General features: G+C 40.0%; 1 protein-coding gene across 1 annotated transcript in view; it reads right to left on the reverse strand.

Moving 5' to 3' along the window:
- Positions 1 to 1,160: 1,160 nt before the first annotated feature.
- Ccdc172 (coiled-coil domain containing 172) overlaps positions 1,161 to 20,057 on the reverse strand; it is a 55,247-nt gene continuing 36,350 nt past the window's right edge. Inside the window, exons 5-9 of the mRNA XM_052713271.1 lie at positions 15,060 to 15,161; positions 13,989 to 14,091; positions 4,341 to 4,343; positions 1,880 to 1,967; positions 1,161 to 1,313 (exon numbers count right to left, since the gene is read on the reverse strand). Of these exons, the coding sequence (XP_052569231.1) occupies positions 1,161 to 1,313; positions 1,880 to 1,967; positions 4,341 to 4,343; positions 13,989 to 14,091; positions 15,060 to 15,161 (449 nt within the window). The remainder of the gene's footprint in view (positions 1,314 to 1,879; positions 1,968 to 4,340; positions 4,344 to 13,988; positions 14,092 to 15,059; positions 15,162 to 20,057) is intronic.

A 20,057-nucleotide genomic window follows, 5' to 3' on the forward strand; every position in this document is an offset into this window, starting at 1 on the left:
TCCCTGGCAGAACTGACGGCATCTGAACAGATGACAGTCACAGGAGTCAGCGCTCGTCTCCCACTACAGAGGTCTCAGGGACTGAACTCAGGTCACCTGGCTTGACAGGAAACAGTGTCACCTGCTAAAGCCATCACACTGGCCCCCAAAGGCAAGTGTTTTAAGTTTGCTACTTACCAAAACCAAGAGTATACAACAATTACAAAAATAGCTGTAGCAAGGTAAGACTCGCTTTGAAACTAAGACCAGACCTCAGCACTCTTCTTTTTCTGAACAGGTCCCATGTGGCACTAAATAAATTCAACAGTAACTACAAAGGAACATGGGTCCAACTAAACACTTTCAGACACTCTCCTCTCACCTAGCCTAGCCTAGGCTCTGACTGGGCAGCGCTGACACACTTTTAAGCACTAGTGAAAATACCCTTTCTAGGAGTCAGGACAGGTAACTGTGAGCGGTATATGATGTTGGCCATTCTATCCTCCCCAAGTGGAGACTTTCCTTTGCTCCCAACTGTCATTAGTAAGATAAGTGGTAGGCAGGAGCCACTGGCATATGTCTGCAAATGCCCCAGCTTCAAAGCTCTGTAGACACACAGAGGAATGAAAGGCCCCAGATGATCACTGTCGACAGACACTTTATGATTGGAAAAAAAGATTAAAATCAAAGTAAGCACTTTTGCCTGGCAGAAACGCCATGAACAAAACCGAGTCAATAACCTGAACACTTCTTTCACTGTGTGTTGACAGGACCTGAGGTAAGCTACAATAAAGAATGACACGCACCGATCAGCAAGGACGGATTGGCATTAAGAACCCTGGACTATGTTATCTTTTCCTTTCTCTTCCTTTAGAAAGCACACAGGGGCCTCCTAAGTAACAAGATAAAACTTAGTATGTAGATATACAGAAACCAACTCTAGATGTCAGCATGTGGACTATTCTGAACCTCGTGTTTACATGGGGATCTGCCATGCAGGTGCCATTCAGGGTTGATTGTAAGATGCCATGGTCAAGTGTGGGACAGCTCATCAACTCTGAGAAGTTACTTGTCCTGAAGACCCTTCTGAGTCAGTATCTGAAAAGCAAGCATGCAGTGCATATTCAAAAGAGAAAGTGAATTCTGACATGCTAGTTATCAAGCCCAGGGCCTTGCACATGCTAGGTGAGGGTACAATGATCCAGCTGCACACCTAACCCAAAGTCATTTCTTAAAGGGATCACACGAAATTTACCTAAATTTAACACAGCAATAATTCTTGGAATTTCTGACGTAGGTTTTCCAAAGTTCTTATAGAAAATCAAAACATAACTCTGTTTGAAAAACCAACAGTTTGCAGAAAATAAACAGGATGCAAAAGGCAGAGCATCAGATCAAAATTGTATTTAGTACACCCTGCTTTTGCATGTCTGTGCTAATCTGTATTAGCACACCCTGTGCATGTCTGTGCTAATCTGTAAGTTAGTTACAGCACTGCTCTCACACAGCCTGAAAATGTCTAAAGGGTCTGAGATCATGAGAGTCTGAGGTATAAAGCGCAGGATTAGATGTAGCAAGCACAGTTTATGCCTGCTAGAATCAGAGGCAGGCAAGTGCTAGACAGATTCCAGTGCAGCTGTCTTCTAACAGGACCGTTTCTGTGAAAGGATGGAACTCCGAGAGAAGCTGTCCTGCTCCCTGATGACAAGCTTATGGAGCTGGCCCTCCAGGAGCTCAAAACACCTCACGGCTTATATCCCAACTTTACTTTTGCTCACTTGCTTTAAGGGTTTTGCAGCGGTGCAAAGCCCTAGCTCCAGGGTATGCATGTCAGCGAAGTCTTGCTTCGCGGCAGAAAAGACAATGTTGGAGAGAGGAGACATGAAGAGTGGGGGCTTACCGACTCCAGAAATTCTACTTCTGTTTGGAGCACTTTGTAGATGCTTTCCATTTCATCTTCTTTATAAAGATCTAACTCCTGTTTAAGTCTGTTTTAAAAGCAAATCACTTCATTAGTTTGATATTAAGCTTTTACAATAATTTTATTACATACGGATTGGCAGGTTTGTAGCCTCAAAAATATCAGAATCAGGTTAAAAGCCAGAAATATTCAGGAAATTTAACCCTCTTGGATTCTATACAGACTACATAAAATTTTTAGAGGAAAAACTCTTACAAAGAAAGAAAGGTAGAAAATAAATCACAGATAAATTTCAGTAATTTAAAAAGTCCTCCTGGGTTATATGACAAGTACAGAACCAGCTCTCTACTGTGAAGGTGAATACACAGGGGAGTCACTGGGCTTCTCTGATCCTAACTCAAAACTTACGTTAAAAAATTACTTGTGACAGCTGCTTTTGCTCTAAAATTAAAGTTAACACATAGTACTTATATAATTAAAATATATCTGAGAATAAAATAAACTGAGAATTAAACATCAGTTTACTTTTATCAATTGTGTATTTAAATTTTGGAATAATTTATTGAGTAAAAAGGTTATTTTTGTCTGAATTCAGTGTGGAAAGTAGGGAAGAAGCTCTTTCTTCTCCAGTATAATGACTAACAAAGTCCTGAGCTGTGTGAGGGGTAGAACACCAGGGCCTTGACCATGGCTGGCTTGTGTGAAGCAGCCCCAAGGGCAGACTCTACAAGCCTGGATGTGCTCACAAAGCTAAGCAGCCAGGTGGAAGCTGACACCCTCAAAGGGAAGGATCTTAGATCAGCTCTGCTCCCTGTGTGCCAACAGTAGCCACAGAAACCCCTCTTTGAGGGCAGGCCTAACATAGTTAGACCCACTGGTCTTCCACAGAAGGAGAATAACAAGCTTGCAATAAAAAAAAATCACCAAGCACATTAATAAGAAAATCCAGTGTAAATCAGCGGAGGCCAGAAGCAGATTATACCCACATGTCAAAGAACCACACACTTACAAGGAAAACACACACAAAATGGGCACAAACTAAGCATAACGAGACCTCCAACTCTTAACGGGCTATTTACAAAAGCGATCCAATGTCTAATAAAGACATGAAATAGTGTCAACTGTGTGAGTCACGAGGGGCACACCAAGGAAAACACAAGGGACCATCAGGAGGGAGGTCACAGACCGTGGCACTCAGGAGGCAGAGTCAGGCAGGGCTTGTGTGCCAGGCCAGCCACAGCTACACAGTAAGATCCACTCAACGAGGAAAAGGAAAGAGAGGAGGAGAGGAGAGGGGAAAAAGAAACTGGAACTTTAGTGCTCTAGTGCAGGATAGCTCATTCCTTTTTTTTTTTTTTTTTTTTTTTTTTAACTTTTAACCCACCTCTTTATACTTAAGGTTTTTCGGGGCTTGGGGTAGGAAGCATATACACCTGTATTACTCTTTAATATGAAAATCTCTTATCTTTTAGCTGGCATGTTATGGCCACTTACTTAAATTTAATGTCATAGCTTATATGGTAGGACTCAAAACATATCCTTTTTCTAGTTGTTTTCTGTTTCTCCTGTAGGCTACTCATTCCTCCCCCTCTTTTCAGTAGATAATGGGGTTGCTTATTATCTCCTCTGTCGACTTTTTTTTCCTCCCGAGACAGGGTTTCTCTGTGTAATAGTCCTAGCTGTCCTGGAAATCACTTTGTAAACCAGGTTGGCCTCGAAGCTACAGAGATCTGCCTGCCTCCGCCTCCCAAGCGCTGGGATTAAAGGTGTGTACCCAGCTAGACTTTTTTCTTGTACCTACTTTAAAACTGTACACAGCTTACAGTTAAGTTTATAACACACACTCACCACTGTCTTATCACACACTACAGCACAACTGCACTCATAGGGAAGAACGGTACGGCAACGTATTTTCAATATTCCCCTCAAATTCTTTATTCTATTATCATCATACATTTCCCATATAAATCTAAAACATAGTGCTAATACTTTTCTTTGCTATTTATCTTGTAAAGTGACTTAAAATCACAAGGGAGCTTTTAAATTTACCTTTGCCGAACTTGTTTCTAGAACTAACTCCACCTTCCTATTTGGAATCACACCCTTCCTCTTAAAAAATGTGCTACAGCCTTCTTTTTCAGTGTGGTTTGTAATGGCAAGGATTCAATCAACTCATGTGTTCCTAAAACTATACTTATACTTTCAGTGTGAGATGTCATTACTTGTCTTCTGGTTACATCATGTCAGATAAGAGGTCTCATTCCTTTCTTGAGAGGTCTAAATATCCTCCATTTTACAAACTGGGTCTAAGTTTCAGTTTCTTAAACAAAGGGCTATTAATCAACAACTCCCCTAACAACAAGGAAGAGGGAGAGAGATCGTACAAGGTCAGTCCCATAGTATCTCAAAGCAATGACCAAAAAAGGACCATTCCAGTAACCTCCTGAAATAGACCCGGACTTGCCCAAATATGGAAAAACAAAAATAAAAATGTATAAATGTAACTGCTGCTTGTTTGACCAATCATGTTAGAAATGACTTAGCTGTTCCTGGAATTGCCCTAGCTCCTCTTAAAAGGACCTGCATGCCTTTGTCCCTGGTCGACATTTTGTACAAGTGGTGGGCCCCGCATGCTGGAAAATAAACGCTCTTTGCTTTCACACACCTTTGAGTCTGGAGTCTTCTTCAGCACTTTCTCGGACCCCTACATTCTCTTTCAGCCAATGTGTCTTTTCCCCTCTGCTTTCCTGCATGTTTTCTCTTTATGTCTGTTTTTCAGAGATGCAGGTGTGTATAGAAGTTGAATTTCCTGAGATGCTGCTTGGTGTTGTCTGAGCTCTTGTACTGTGTTTAAATGTATTTTGTTATTTTTATGAAATGTCCTGCTGAGACCTCTCACATATGCAGCCCTATAGACGAATTTCAAATGTACCAGGCTTAATTTAAAACAGACTCCAGAGGCTACATGGCCTATCATCCTGTTCACACAATGTGTTGGAAAACATGCGTGATGAAGGCGGTACCTTAGCTCCCTGGGGAAGAAGATGCTTTTCAATAAATCATGCTGGGACAACTGGACAACAGCCCGCAATGGATAAAAACTAAATTGATCTCAAAGGCAAAACTGGATTTGTACTTCACAGCATATCCACTCTAAATGGATCAAATATTTATATATTAAAAAAAATAAAACCATACGAGACAGGGCATAGGTAAATTGCTGTGTGTGACAGGAGTGGGTAGAACTTTCACTATGGTTCAAATACAAATGTGATTTAATTTAAAAGAAAAAAATTAAATTCAACTCTGTTAAAACTTTCTATAGCAGAAACCACATGTATAAAGACTAACAGGAGATGATAGTCTAGAAGAAATATCTACTATATAAAGGCTCTCTAAAGATAAAGACGTTTTCCAAACCAACACTCAAAAGGAAGTGGGGTGGTTCTAAAGAAGCAGTTTGTAGAATGACACACAAGTGGTTCTTAGAGGTATAAAAATGTTTCACCTAACTCATGACAAAACTTTCAAATGTTCGAGCCAAGGATGCTGGCTCTCTTCTTTTGGATGGAGCTTCACTCACTTGACTGCAAATACTTTTGGTGAGGCAATGAAGAAATAAATCTGCTTAAATATTTCCTAAATAAGATCCAAAATGGTACAACCTCAAGTGGGGAGAATGAAACACAACTAATTTGCCTATTTCCTATAGCCCTGCTTTTTCACATCTAGTAATATAAAGTACAAGACAACATAAACACAAGTATGATATGTAAATCAAAGTATTAAAAAACAAGTTTCCTGTCCATTGATATGGAATTGGTTAAAGAAACCATAACATACTCATTACAATAGAATATCATACAACCATGAGAATGAAGACGATCTCTTTCAACAGATGTAAGTTAATTCTAGCATGCACCATTAAATGATAAGCAGTAAGATGCAAAAGATCACATAAACTGTGTTAGTGTTTGTTTATCCATTTATTTCTGTAAAAGAAACACAGAAGGGTAAGCCAGAAGCTAATGGAAATGGTTATATGCAACAGTGAGGAGGAATGGAAGAAAGATGGGAATGAATGAGACCCTGCTATCTGTCTCTTTTCACATGACTTTAACTTTTGAACCATCCTGAAGGTTTTGATATCCATCACGTAAAGTTGAACCAACACAGCTAAGGGGAAGAGCCATTAATGCTTGACATAAAACAACACTCGAGTCAGAGGCTGGGGATGTGGTTTGGTGGTAGAGCACTTGCCTAGTACAAGCAGGACCTTGGTTTCTATACTAAGCAACCCTGGGTAGAAAAACAAGACCAAAACAAATTAATAAAGCAAAGAAACTAATTCAAGACATGAGTAGAAATTCAGCAGAGAGAAAGAGTCTGAAGAAAAAATTTGGAAGGAAAAACTTGAATAACTCAATGGAAGCTGGGCATGGTGGAACACACCTTTAATCCCAGCACTTGGGGGCAGAGGCAGGTGAATCTCTGTGCATTTGAGGTCAGTTTGCTCTACATATCAGTTCCAGGCCAGCCAGAACTGCATGCTGAGTGCAGTGTATTCTCAGGGCAGATGGTCCTGGACTGTACAAGGACGCTAGTTGAGCATGAGCCTGAGCAAGCCAGCAAGCAGTGCTCCTCCATGGTTTCAGTTTCAAGTTCCTGCCCTGACTTTTATCAGTGATAGACTGTGACCCAGAAGTGTAAGTCAGATAACTCCCACTCCTCCTTAAACCACTTTTGGTCAGTGATTATCACAGCAGTATCGATGAAAACCCAACAGTGTGTTTCTCTGTTAATATCCATATTATTTCTTTGAAACTGGACACCCTCTGGCATCAGTCTGTGAATTGCTAGGATTATAGGTGTGCACCACCATGCCCAGCTTCCTATATCCCAGCTCAGGTCCTCACTCTGTGTGGCAAGCAATTACTGACTGAGCTGTCTCCCAGCTCCCTGGGCTGCCTTTTCTACTTTCTATGCATTTTTATAGTTTGACTTTCTTAATATATTTCTCTATATTAATTCATATGGACTATCTCATTGCCATTTTATCTTTAAACGCTAAAGGAGGAATTCCTCTTTCATATATGATTTATGAAAGTAAGTGTATGAAAGAGGCATGGTCAGTTGTTCATGTTTTCCTTAGTCAAGGCCCTGCCCCCACCTGACAGGTACTATCCCCTCAGGAGGAGAAGGAAGTGAGGATAAGGCAGGCTCGGGTGGCTGGCCTCCACATCACCTTTCTCATGTATTTTGAAACAAGGTCTCACTATGTAGCTCTTGCTTCCCTGAAACTCACTACGTAGACCAGGTTGGCCTTGAACTCACAGAGATCCTTTTGCCTCTGTCTCCTGAGCACAGGAATTAAAGGTTTAATAATAATTCTATGAACACAAAAGGATCATTGCAATGTTACATATTACTTGTAAAGACTATTTTTTTTTTAATTTCAGGGGTAAATGGGTACATTTATAACAGAATATAACTTTGAAATCAATTGCGTCTAATACCAAACTTCCTCTCTATTTATGTAGAAGCTTCAATAACTACAGCATGCGCCAAGACTTCACAGAAAAGGGATCTCTCCCAGCTTGACACTCTATAATCAATGCTGTGGAGACATTTCTGTTAGTGAATAAATAATGAAGTTCTACCAGAAAAGATGCAGAGTTAACAGAAATATTCAACAAATGTAAAGCTACAAACGATCCTGAAATTAAACCAGAATTTTCATCTACTATAAATGTTTTTAAAAGAGAAAGTCAGTGTGGATTGGGCTCAGATACAATTATTTGACTAGACTTTTACAGAAACTTCTGAGCAAAGACCTTTTTACACTTACCATTATAAACAAGGAACAAATGAATGTATACTATTTTCTAAATGAAGGCTGGTGTCTTTGTTAGGATTGTAATTGCTATGATGAAACACCATAACCAAAAGCAACTTAGAGAGGAAAGGGTTCCATATAACAGTTCAGTATCAAAAACAGTGAGGGCAGGAACTCAAGCAGGGCAGGAATCTGGAGGCAGGAGCTGATGCAGAGTCCATGGAGGGTGCTGCTTACGTGTTGGCTCCCCATGGCTTGCTCAGCCTGCTTTCTCATAGAACCCAGGACTACCAGCTCAGGGATGACACCACCCACAATGGGCTACACCTTCCCACATTAATCATTAATTAAGAAAATGCTCTACAGGCTTGCATACAGCCTGATCTTATGGAGGCATTTTCTCAATCAGCATTCTCTCCTCTCAGATGGTTCTAGCCTGTGTCAAGTTGACATAAAATTAGCCAGCACAGCTAGATAACATTTCCCACTACACTGCTAGTAATTCTAAATAATGTCAGGAATATTCCTGTAAGTAGTTAAGGATATGTTTATAAAAATACACATAGACACTGGGTGGTGGTGGCACATGCTTTTAATTCCAACACTCGGGAGGCAGAGCCAGGTGGATCTATGTGAGTTCGAGGCCAGCCTGGGCTACAGAGTGAGTTGCAGGAAAGGCACCAAAACTACACAGAGAAACCCTGCTTCAGAAAAAAAAATACACATAGTCATGATGGTTTAAAAACAGACAATGTCAGCCGGGCGGTGGTGGCGCACGCCTTTAATCCCAGCATTCAGGAGGCAGAGCCAGGCGGATCTCTGTGAGTTCGAGGCCAGCCTGGGCTACAGCGCGAGATCCAGGAAAGGCGCAAAGCTACACAGAGAAACCCTGTCTCGAAAAACCAAAAAAAAAAAAAAAAAACCAACAACAACAAAAAAACAGACAATGTCATTTAGAACATGAAGCTCATTAATTCAAACTAATGTGAAGAATGCCTATAGCACCTAGCCAAACAATGAAACAATCAAGCAATAAATGTGATACCATTACCTGACTGTTCTAAATGCGCATGAACACACACGCATCAAATACTTACACACATGGACACAGACGGAAAAATGCACAAACTCAAACAGGATACTCACAAAACCTTAAAAAGTTGTTATGCTTCATGCATCAGAGTGACCTTTTATATTACTATAGTTCTTATATCTTTCTTCAATAAAAATATCCTACTCTCATAATTTAAATATGTATATACACTTGGGTAAATATATATATGTATATATATATATATGTATATATATACATATATGTAAAATGCATATTTATCAGTGCACCTGCTGGAGAGGCTGAGAGTACTTCAACCTCATAATGTGTTTGTGTATCTTATAAATCTAGGACCATCATTGTGCCCTCTCTGACCAGCTGAACTGGATGACCATGGAAGGGGCTTCCGAATGACTTTATTGTCACCTAGAAATGTGCTCAGAGTCTCTCAGTAGCAGATGCAGATTAATTTTTGTGCATTTTCCATTGCTAAAGCTCTTCACAAACCCACATTATCTTTTAAGTATTCAGAGTGAAAAATCTCATGTTGACTTTGTAGATTTCTTTCTAACACAAGCTTCTTGTTGTACCAAACACTGGTTATACAAGAGATGAAATCATTCAGAAAAGAAGTTTTATTGATTAAAAAAGAATGCCTGAAACACTTACAGTGGTCTGTTTTGTGATTTGTACTACTCAGAGTGGAAGAAGAAAAAACAAAACACTGCCACAGTGGTGCATACAAATAATCCCAGCACTTGGGAGGTGGAGGCAGGAGGATAAATGAGTTTTGCAGTCAACTTTGGATATATAAGGAAAGAAGGCAAACAATTAAGAACTATGTATAGTGAGGCCAGCAAGAAGGCGAAGAGGGTGAAGCCCTTGCTATGGAAGTTGACAACCCACATTCAACCCCAGGAACCTATGTGAAGGGGGAAAGAGAAAGCTAACTCCTGAAAGTTGGCCTCTGACCTCCACTGTAGCACAGGCATGCCCACATGCACATCATACACATATAAGCAACAGTAGTCATTATTATTATTTTTTAAAGAACTGTGTACTGGTAACCCTGGAGTTACTAACTAAACATAATAGACTTAGGGAGGTTGAAGGTACCCAAATATTAACTTCTTTCCTCTTCAAAGCTGCCTCTAAGTTCAGCACTCAGGAGGCAGAATTCTGCAGGCAGATCTCTGTGAGTTTGAGACCATCATAGTCTAAAAGTCAAATTCCAGCCAGGCTCTGTCTCAAAAACAAACAAACGAACAAAAACACCATCCTGAGGGTGTAGAGGCACAGTGGGATGCATCTCTACCACAGTCCAAAATGAATGTGAACAGGGAGGCCCTGAGCTCCTGGTGATGTCCCATACTGCCGAACTCTGGCCAGAGTCCCTCCTCCACAGAGTCAGACAGCTGGGCAGAGGGGAGATGAGAGGTTAAACTAGTTCCCTTTCTTTCACTGAAGACAATTAGTCAGAAGTGAAAAGAAGTCCCATTTCAAAGGATGCTACTCTAGTAGTTACAACACACGATATCAGTGCATCAACCCTGACAACACATAAGTGTTCTCACATTTTTGCAGTGAAAATTCAATGACATTCAGGCTCCATCACTGGGACAATGTGTGTCGGGCCCCACATTCCTGGACTGTGCTAGAAAGAAACACATCACTACAGCACACGAATATAACAAAAGTCTACGCACTGAGAACTAAAGAGCAGAAGAAAACTCCCATAATTCATTAATTCATTCATTTTCCTCTATTTATTGGACACTAGCATCTATCACAGTATTAAACTGTAAGTAACATTGGTACCCAGAGTAAACAAGATCCTTCTTACTTGGCACATAGTTTAAATGGACACTGACAAAATAATGTATGTAATTATAAGACAGGATATAGTATAAAGGAAAACTGCAGGATGCTACTGGCAAAAATAACTGGTGACATGATTTAGAAATAGGAGGGAGGATTGTCTAAAGAACTATTCAACGGATACCTAGAAGGGTCACTGCCCACCAAGGGTAGATAAGCAGGCAGCTAGAGCAGCAAACTGCTAAGTTGGGGAGGCAAGGGGAAGAGTCATTACAAAAGTCTTCAGGTGGATGGAAGCTTGGCAGGTTTGAAGTAGCAGAGCAAGAAGGGGCCATATTGAGGTTATTTAGGCCACAAGGACTTTAGGTTTCACTATGTTCCCTAGGAAGCCAGTGGACGGCTTTAGTAAAAAGGAATGATGGGATTCAATTTACCACAGACTGGAGGCTACCCGATGCAGACAAGGCAAGCAGAGAAAGGATTGTGACTGAGATCTAGTGAGAGAGAAAGAATGGTGGCTTGAACTTGGGTAAAAGCAATGGAAACAGAAGTGGAAAAATTCAATAAACATCCCATAGGGAGGGAAAAGTAGCAAAATATGGAGGTGGATTGGGGTGAAAGGCCTGACCAATGCCTAGAAAGCAGGCTCAGAGGTTGGCTCTTGAAACTGAGCTGGGTGTTAGCTGATGGAGCTGAAGAGGGAGACAGGGAAGAGTGAAGGCCTGTGCCACATTCTTGAGAATCACAAGTCAACAACACGAGCTGGTATAGACTATGAGGGCTTTAAATTGTGATAAGAGTTTTGTTCTTGTTGATCTGCTTGTTCAGTCGGGGAAATATCTTGTCAGATTCATTTCTAGTTTCTAATCAATTTGAAGAATTCAAGATTAAGAAAGATTTGGGGCAAAGATTTGGAAATTATGTTTAGATGATGAAACCAAGGCACCCAGGTAGGGCATGAAGCAAATGGAATCCATGCTTAATCTTTGGGAGACTTCTGCTTTTGAGGAACACACAGAAAGAAAAATGAGAGAGAAGCTGGGATACATGAAGGCATCATAAAGTGTGATATAAAAGCAAAACTCCAGTTATCTGATAATTACAGAGCATTTTTATGTGTCAATTTCTGTCCTAAGGTGTTCATACATACTGAGACTATTTACTGAGGTGTGTTCTATTGTCAACCTTACTTATAAATATGGAGACTGAGGCATAGGTAGTTAACTTGCCCAAGGTCACTGACCTAGGAAAGAGTAGAAATTGTAAATACTATTGCTGTGGAACAATCTCTAAATTCTGTAAATATGTATTACTCTCACTGGTTAATAAAGACCCAACTGACCTATACCTGGGTTGGAGAGATTGGGCAGGAGAGCCAGACTAGAAGGATTCTGGGAAGAACAGTGGAGTCAGAGGAGTCGCCAGGAGACACAGAGGGAGCAAGACATGCTGGGGGACAGGTAACGCTACAAGCCATATGATAGAATGTAGATGAATAGAAATAGGTGAATTTAAGTTGGAAGAACTAGCTAGTAACAAGCCTGAACTTTTAGCTGAGCATTTGTAATTAGTATGTTTAACTGGGAGCTGCTATTGGGACAGTAAGTTCTGCTTACATCCTATAAACCTCCAGGTTGAGACTTTAGGATTTCATACCCACTGTCCTCTCCAGACTGTCAGCAACACAACCCTCCACGCAGCTTCTGATGAATCATCCCGGCCTCTGGATTTCATGATAAATTTGACTGGGGCAACAAAGGAATGAAGAAGGGGCAGACACATAGGCAGACACACCTACAGGGAAGCCAGGATTGGGTGGCTGGGCTTAGGGCTTATATTAGGCTCAGCACTGGGGAGGGGGGGGAAAAACTGGTCTCAGTGGGAGGTCTCTGTAAGGCTGCAGCCTCAGCATATGGTCATCACAGAGGAAGGAGGAAGCTGTGTCAGTTTTTGCACACACTTGTCAATTACTCATTAAAAAAAAAAACACTTGTATATGGACCAGGGTCATTGCCTCTGAGCCTTATCAAGAGGAAGGTTCTGCCAGTTCCCATGGGTCTGAGGCCCTAATGTCCTTGACATGGCCCTGCCCAAGTCAACAACACACATTCATTGAGGACCTAACCCACTCTTCACACATTCACTCAAGGCTTCCTCAGTTCCTTATCTCCACTTCCGCACATTTAGTACATATTAACTCATCCCACCCTATTCAAAACAGAATCTTTGAAATAAATAAATAGGGAAATATTACCTATAGAAGGTCTCATTATACCCTTGTGGTTGCAGAAATACTGGGGTTGGCACTTTACATTAAACAAGACCATCAAATCACCTGGAAAACAGGCTAACTTTAAAAAAATATAAACCATAATCCTTACAAAAGAATTTTACACACACACACACACACACACACACACACACACACACACACACACACGAGTCCCTCTGCCTAGGGTTTCAGTTAACTGGAGTCTAATCTTCTCATTCAACCTAATCTGAAAATATTAACTGGAAAATTCCAGAAATAAACAACTCATACAATTTAAATAACTTATTGTAGAATATTAAAAGTATTCTATATATTATTAGTTGTTATCACTTACTGTGCCTAATTTATAGATTAAACATTCACAGGAATGTGTGTTTCTAATAGTATATACCAGGTTTGGGACTGTGGCTCTGGCAGCCACTGGCATCTTGGAATGTTTTCTCACATTGGGAAGAGGGTGACTGTTTATACGTAAAGATATTTGTGGAAAATTTCAGGTCACAGTTACCATAGATACCTAAAACCAAAGAAATTAAAGTGGGTAAGGAGGGGACTACTGAAGAAATAGACAGTAGGTTGTGAATTTTATCCTAGACTGTAAAAACTATAATGTTAGGACTGACAGAAAGGGGAGCAGCATTAACTACTGAAATGAAAGTAACAGTCTATGAACTAGAAAGTAAGAATGAATTCCCCACTATTCCCTGTGCATAGTGAACTGACATGTAGTATGTTCAGGCCAAGGGATGGTTTGCCTATCAGCAAGTTTCAGAATACACAAAGATGCAAACGACGTCTTTATCTGGAGCTTTAAAAACACACTCTCCCCCCCAAAAAAAAGGCCGGGCGGTGGTGGCGCACGCCTTTAATCCCAGCACTCGGGAGGCAGAGCCAGGCGGATCTCTGTGAGTTTGAGGCCAGCCTGGGCTACCAAGTGAGTTCCAGGAAAGGCGCAAAGCTACACAGGGAAACCCTGTCTCGAAAAACCAAAAAAAAAAAAAAAAAACAACAAAAAAAAAACACACACTCTCAGCTTTATACTGAAATCCATTTAACTTAAAAAAAACCTCACTATTAAATTTTATGTATAAACATAATAACAGAGGCTTACCTCAAGCATTCAGCATCATATTGAGGCTTTTCTTTGACTTTTATTTTTTCTGCCTCTAGGTATTTGGTGGTATAAATGGCTTCAGTCTCTTCATCTTTAAGAACTAAACAATTAAGAAAATTTCTATAATCATTTAATAATTGAACAAAGAAGTTATCTTTAGTCATTCATGAAAAACTCTTATTTTTGTGTTGTATATCAAATATACATAAAAATGATATTTATTTTCTAATTTAACATAGCAATTAAAGGCACAAAAGATCTTCACAGAATTTGGACCTAAGGAATATCAGCTCTTGCCAGGTCTGGTGGTGCAGGCCTGTAATCCCAGGTTTTCAATAGGCTAAGGCAGGAGAGTTGCAAGTTCAAGACCAGGATGGGCAACTTAAGCCCTTTCTTGAAACAAAAAATAGTAAAGAGTTGAAGGCACAGCTCAGCGCAGAAAGCCTGTGTGTAGCTAGAGTTTTCCTGCCTGGCCCACAGTCAGGGCAAATCTCTCTCACCTGCCAGTCCCACAGCTGATCAGACCCGACCAAGTAAACACAGAGACTTATATTGCTTACAAACTGTATGGCCGTGGCAGGCTTCTTGCTAACTGTTCTTACAGCTTAAATTAATCCATTTCTATTAATCTATACCTTGCCACGTGGCTCGTGGCTTACCGGCATCTTCACATGCTGTTTGTCATCATGGCGGCTGGCAGTGTCTCTCTGACTCAGCCTTCCACTTCCCAGCTTTATTCTCCTTGTCCCGCCTATACTTTGTGCCTAGCCACTGGCCAATCAGTGATTTATTTATTGACCAATCAGCAACACACTTGACATACAGACCATCCCACAGCACCTGTGTAGCCTGTGTCAGGCCTCAAACTCAATCCCCACAGCTGGAAAAGAAACAGACAAAAAGCAGCTGTAATAGTAACCAATTCAGCTGTGTGTTCTATCCATTATTTCTGTAAAACAGCAGAAGCACCACCCACTAGGATAATGTGTCTTTAAATACCAACCCAACACAGTCATACGCAGAACACTGTATTTACTAACAAGACAAATGGACTCATGAAGCTAATACCTTTAAGCTCTTTCTGGAGAATAAATAATTCTTTTAACAGTTGACTTTTTTGTTTTTGAAGTTCCTGTAACTTGGCACTGTTACATTCCATTGACTTCATTTCTAGAAACAAATACATTCATCATCAAAAAGTTACCCAGGAATAAATTTAATCAGGAGGTTAACAATCTGTACACTGAAAACTATCATTGGTGAGAGACAATGTGGTGAGAGACACAACTAAACAGAAACAACTCCATTCATGAAGAATCAATACTTTTAAACTATCCAAATTTCCCAGAGTATTATACATGTGCAGGGCCATTCCCATAAAATCTTTAACAGCATTATTCACAGAAATTGAAAATATAGAGAAATAAATAGAAGAAAGCATTTAGGCTTTGGTGTATTTAAATATGGCATCAATTATTAACCCTTTGTCATCCAATAAAAATCTAGGCAGCATATGGTCAACTTAAAGTCCCAATCGGATTCCCTTGATCACTTAAGGAACTGTCTTTATTAAACTAACCAGCATGCATCAGTCACTAGTATGATAGGTTAGTTGGGCTAGCAAAAGGGGATGTAGAAATATTCATTACCACCAAATGAAAGAAAAACTTCACAACTTCCCAAGATAATAAGGAAGCCATACATTGTGACTGAAACTTATTCAGGATGACCTCCCCACAAGCCAGGACATGACTACAGTTTCCCCAATGCCACTTGAGTTTCTCATACCTAAAAGCCTCTACCTACACCTTTAATTTTCCCAAATGACACCAATTGTCCTTAAGACTTGTCTCCTAGTTTTTTAAGTAATTTACTCTTCTGCCATTGATTTTGGGACTCCAATCCCATATTCTGTAGGTCTCTGAGTTTTTTAAAGTCTTAATTCCCCTCTATGTTTCTGCACTCTCTGGTTGGCTTACATACCTTCTAGGGAATTATCATCAGATACTGTACTCTTGAAGCCCTAGTGCTCTTTTTGTTTTCATAGAACATCTTTATTGAAATCAACTATGGTATGATTAACCCCTTAAAGCACACAATTCAGCAGGCTGTAGAATATTAACAGGCCCCACATCTGCCATCACTACGTTGGACCACTCCACTTCTGTCAGCACACGGCTTAGTTTCCCCAGATCCTCCTCCTCCTAGGCAACCACTGTTGCACTTTCTGTTTGTATGGATTTGCCTATTCTGTCAATGAACCAAAGAAGAGTCACAATATGCATAATTTTGTGTCTGGGTTATTTCACACAATGCAATAATTTTAAGGTCTATGTTGTACCATGCAGCTGTGTGTTGCGGAATATTTGTACACTGTGTGAAGATGTGTTGCTGTGAAGCTAAATGGCCAATAGCTAGGCAGGAGGTATAGGCAGGACTTCCAGGCAGAGAGAGAGGAAGTCAGAGGGATGAATCTAGGCTCGCAGGAGATGTAAGGAGATGCAGAACAAGTATGATGTGCAGAAAGAGAGGTAAAAGCCACCACATGGCAGAACATGGATTAATATAAATGGGTTAAGTTATAAAGCTAGTTAAAAATAAGCCTAAGCTAAGGCCAAGCTTTCATAATTAATAATAAGTTTCCATGTCATTATTTGGGAGGGACAGAGATAGACTCGTTATATTTGGCATTCCAAAGTGAGGCACAACCATACGAACAGAGAAGTCACACAAGCCGGCACTGCCAATAGTTGCCGCCTGGGCCTCTCCAAGAGCCCAGAGCCACTTGCAGGGACTCCACAAAGTGGACTCAACAACTTCCCAGAGCTGGAGCAGTAAACCTGCCAGCATGAAACTAGGCTCTTGGTGAACCGAGGGGGTGGGGGAAGCCAGCTACTAGAGGCACATGGAAAGAGGGCCTAACCATAGCCTTACAATTTAAGATTTCTCTTGTGAAGTCAGAGAATGCTACAGGTGCTTAGTAAAGCCAGGTATACACACACACACACACACACACACACACACACACACACACACACACACACACACACACTAAAAAGGTACAGTATACTTAAAAAGGTGCTTAAGAAAGAAATGAAAATAGGTATAGACAATCATAGAAAAAATAGTTTGAAAATAATAAAGTCTTTAAAAAAAGACTGAAGTAATATAAAAATAAGCCACTGTAAAGATGGAAAATATTATAACACAGAGAATTTGGACCTTATATGGTGCTTCATTAATTTTGAATTTTTTGAGTACTAATAAACAAGAAAAACAGCTGCTGAGAGACATTGAATTATGGAAACTGCTATATTATACCAACCTATATATTTTAAGAATGTCTTAACTTCAAACTGGAAATCAGAAAATATGTTGTGTTGTGGGAGAGGTTATGCCTTTGTTTCCATAGGAAACTATGGTGATATTTTATTTGTATTGAAATGTGATTTTATTTGTATGTTAATAAATAAAGTTGCCTGGGGGTCAGAGCTAATAGCAAGCCACAGCAGAAGCTGTAGGCCAAATACAGATGCCCAACATTACAGAGGAACCTTGGGTGACTGTACAGGCAGCCAGATGTCTTTGTCCTTTCTATAGTTTTGGAAGTTTCTTGCTCTGCACTTCCTGTTTATTCAAGTAATATTATATCTTTCTCAGGTCTTTGATGGGGGTTGAAGACTAGATAGTTATAGTTTTCCTTGTTACCAAATTTTAAAAAAACTTACAAAAGAGATGTAAAGTTTATAAAGGTTGAGAGACATAAAAGTTTAAGTTGTTTGTTTAAGAAAATGTTTTGAGGTCTAAAAAGATAGGTTTAGGTTGGTAATACAAGTTATGATAAAAAATCATTTAGGTATAAAACTGTGGACTAAGATAGAATAGATAATATAGTACTTTCTCTGAATTTGTCAAATACATATGGACTAAATGTTGTAAATGTAATTCTTACTTGATAATTATTCTTCCCTTTTTATTTAGACAAAAAGGGGGAAATATTTGCAGAATATCTGTACACTCTGTGAAGATGCATTGCTGTGATTAGTCTAATAAAAAGCCAGATGGCCAATAGCTAGGCAGGAGGTAGAGGTGGGACTTCCAGGCAGAGAGAGAGGAAGTCAGAGGGATAAATCTAGGCTTGCAGGAGATGCGAGGAGATGCAGAACAAGTGAGATGTGCAGGAAGAGAGGTAACAGTCATGAGCCACATGACAGAACGTAGATTAATATAAATGGGTTAAATTATAAGAGCTAGTGGGACAAGCCTAAGCTAAGGCCAAGCTTTCATAATTAGTAATAAGTCTCTGTGTCATTATTTGGAAGTTGGCTGGTGGGACACAGAAAGGCTCATAACACCTATGTTTTATTCTTTTTTTAATGAGCTCCTCCAATTTCTACCATATAGATATACTTTGTTTGGGCATTCAGCAGCTGTCAAAGTTTGGAGTTGCTTACACTTTGGGGCTACTATGATTGGTGCTTCTGTGAACACATTTGTACAAGTTCTTATGTGGCTCATGTTTAGTTTTCTTAAAAGCCTAGGATAGAATTGTTAATCCACCCATTCTTAGGATGGATGTTTTGAGGAATCACCTGTCTCCTAAAGCAGTTGCATACCACATTCCTTCAGCAATGATGAAGTTTTCCGTATCTTTGTATCCTTGCCAGCTCTACCGGTCCTTTACAGCCACGCTTATGCTATTTTGTTGCAGTTTTGATTAGCACTTCCCTGATGTTGAGTTTGATTTGGCCTTTCCTCTATCTTTTGGGGTATGTCTACATAAATATTTTGTCCATTTAAAATTGGGTTATCTTTCCAATATTTGTAAGAGTTGTCATATTCTGGCTACCACTCTTATCAGATGTATGATTTGTAAATAGTTTCTCCAATTAGTGGGTCTTTTCCCATTGTAGATAACATCCTTTAAAGAAGTCTAAATTATCTATACTTTGTACGCATATCACAATAATGCTATTATTCTGTTTTAAGTGCTCTGTCTACTCAAGGTATTCTGTTTTAAGTGCTCTGTCTCTCTGGCTCTCAAGTTTAGGATTTTGGTCCATCGTAAGTGACTTTTTGTACAGTATCAGAGCTGCCCAGTATTAAGACTGGCAGAAACTATTCTTTCCCAGTGAATTATGATGACATTATAATCACAAATCAGCTAACCATAAAAGAAATTACTTCTTGGCTTTAATTAAATTTAATTGATCTACATGACCATCTCTTACCAATGCCACATTATCTTTATTACTTTACTTCTTTGGAAGTTTATAATTGGGAAGTCTGAATCTTTTCTCATCAATATCAGTGTCAGTTTGCTGATTATTTCTCAGGTATGAAGCTAATTTTGATACACTGACTACATTCCTAAGTATTTTAGTTTTTCAATATTATTATAATAGATTTTTCTTTTAATTTTTTTAAAAATTATTTATTGTGTATGTGAGTACTGGCATGAATGTGTGTGTGGTGTGTACCTGCAGAGGTCAGAGGAGGCTAGCTAATCCCTGAAACTTAAGTTACAGATGGCTGTGAACCACCTGTGGGTGCTGGGGACAACCTGAATCCTCTACAGGAGCAACAAGTGTCTTAACCACTGGGCCATCACTCCAGCCCTATAAATAGTATTGTCTTAAATGCACTTGAAATGATTCAGTCTTGCATGCTGCACTTACACCCTGCAGCTCTGCTGAGCTTGCTGGCTCCAGGAGCTTTCCCTGGCTTCCTTGGGATTCATAAAGAGGTTAGACTATCAGTGGAGGTACTACCTCAGAGAAACAGTCTTGGAGAGGACAGGTTTCTTCTGGCTCTCAGCTTCAGAGGTTTTAGTCCAAAGCCTTCCAGCTCTACTTCTCTTGGGCCCATCATGGAACAGAATATTGAGGTGGGGGTACATGGTAGAGCTTCTTCATGGAAGCCAGAAAGTAGACAGTAAGTAGATAGGAACAAACACATCCCCACACGGTCTACTTCCTCCAACTAGATCCTAACTCCCACTAGCCCAACCAGCTATGACTTCATGATCTAATTATCTCTTAGTAGCATCAGGAGCTGGGGACCAGG

The sequence above is a fragment of the Peromyscus californicus genome, unplaced genomic scaffold (assembly GCF_007827085.1).
Source record: "Peromyscus californicus insignis strain IS unplaced genomic scaffold, ASM782708v3 Scaffold_4__1_contigs__length_199733344, whole genome shotgun sequence".
NCBI classification, from domain to species: Eukaryota; Metazoa; Chordata; class Mammalia; order Rodentia; family Cricetidae; genus Peromyscus; species Peromyscus californicus.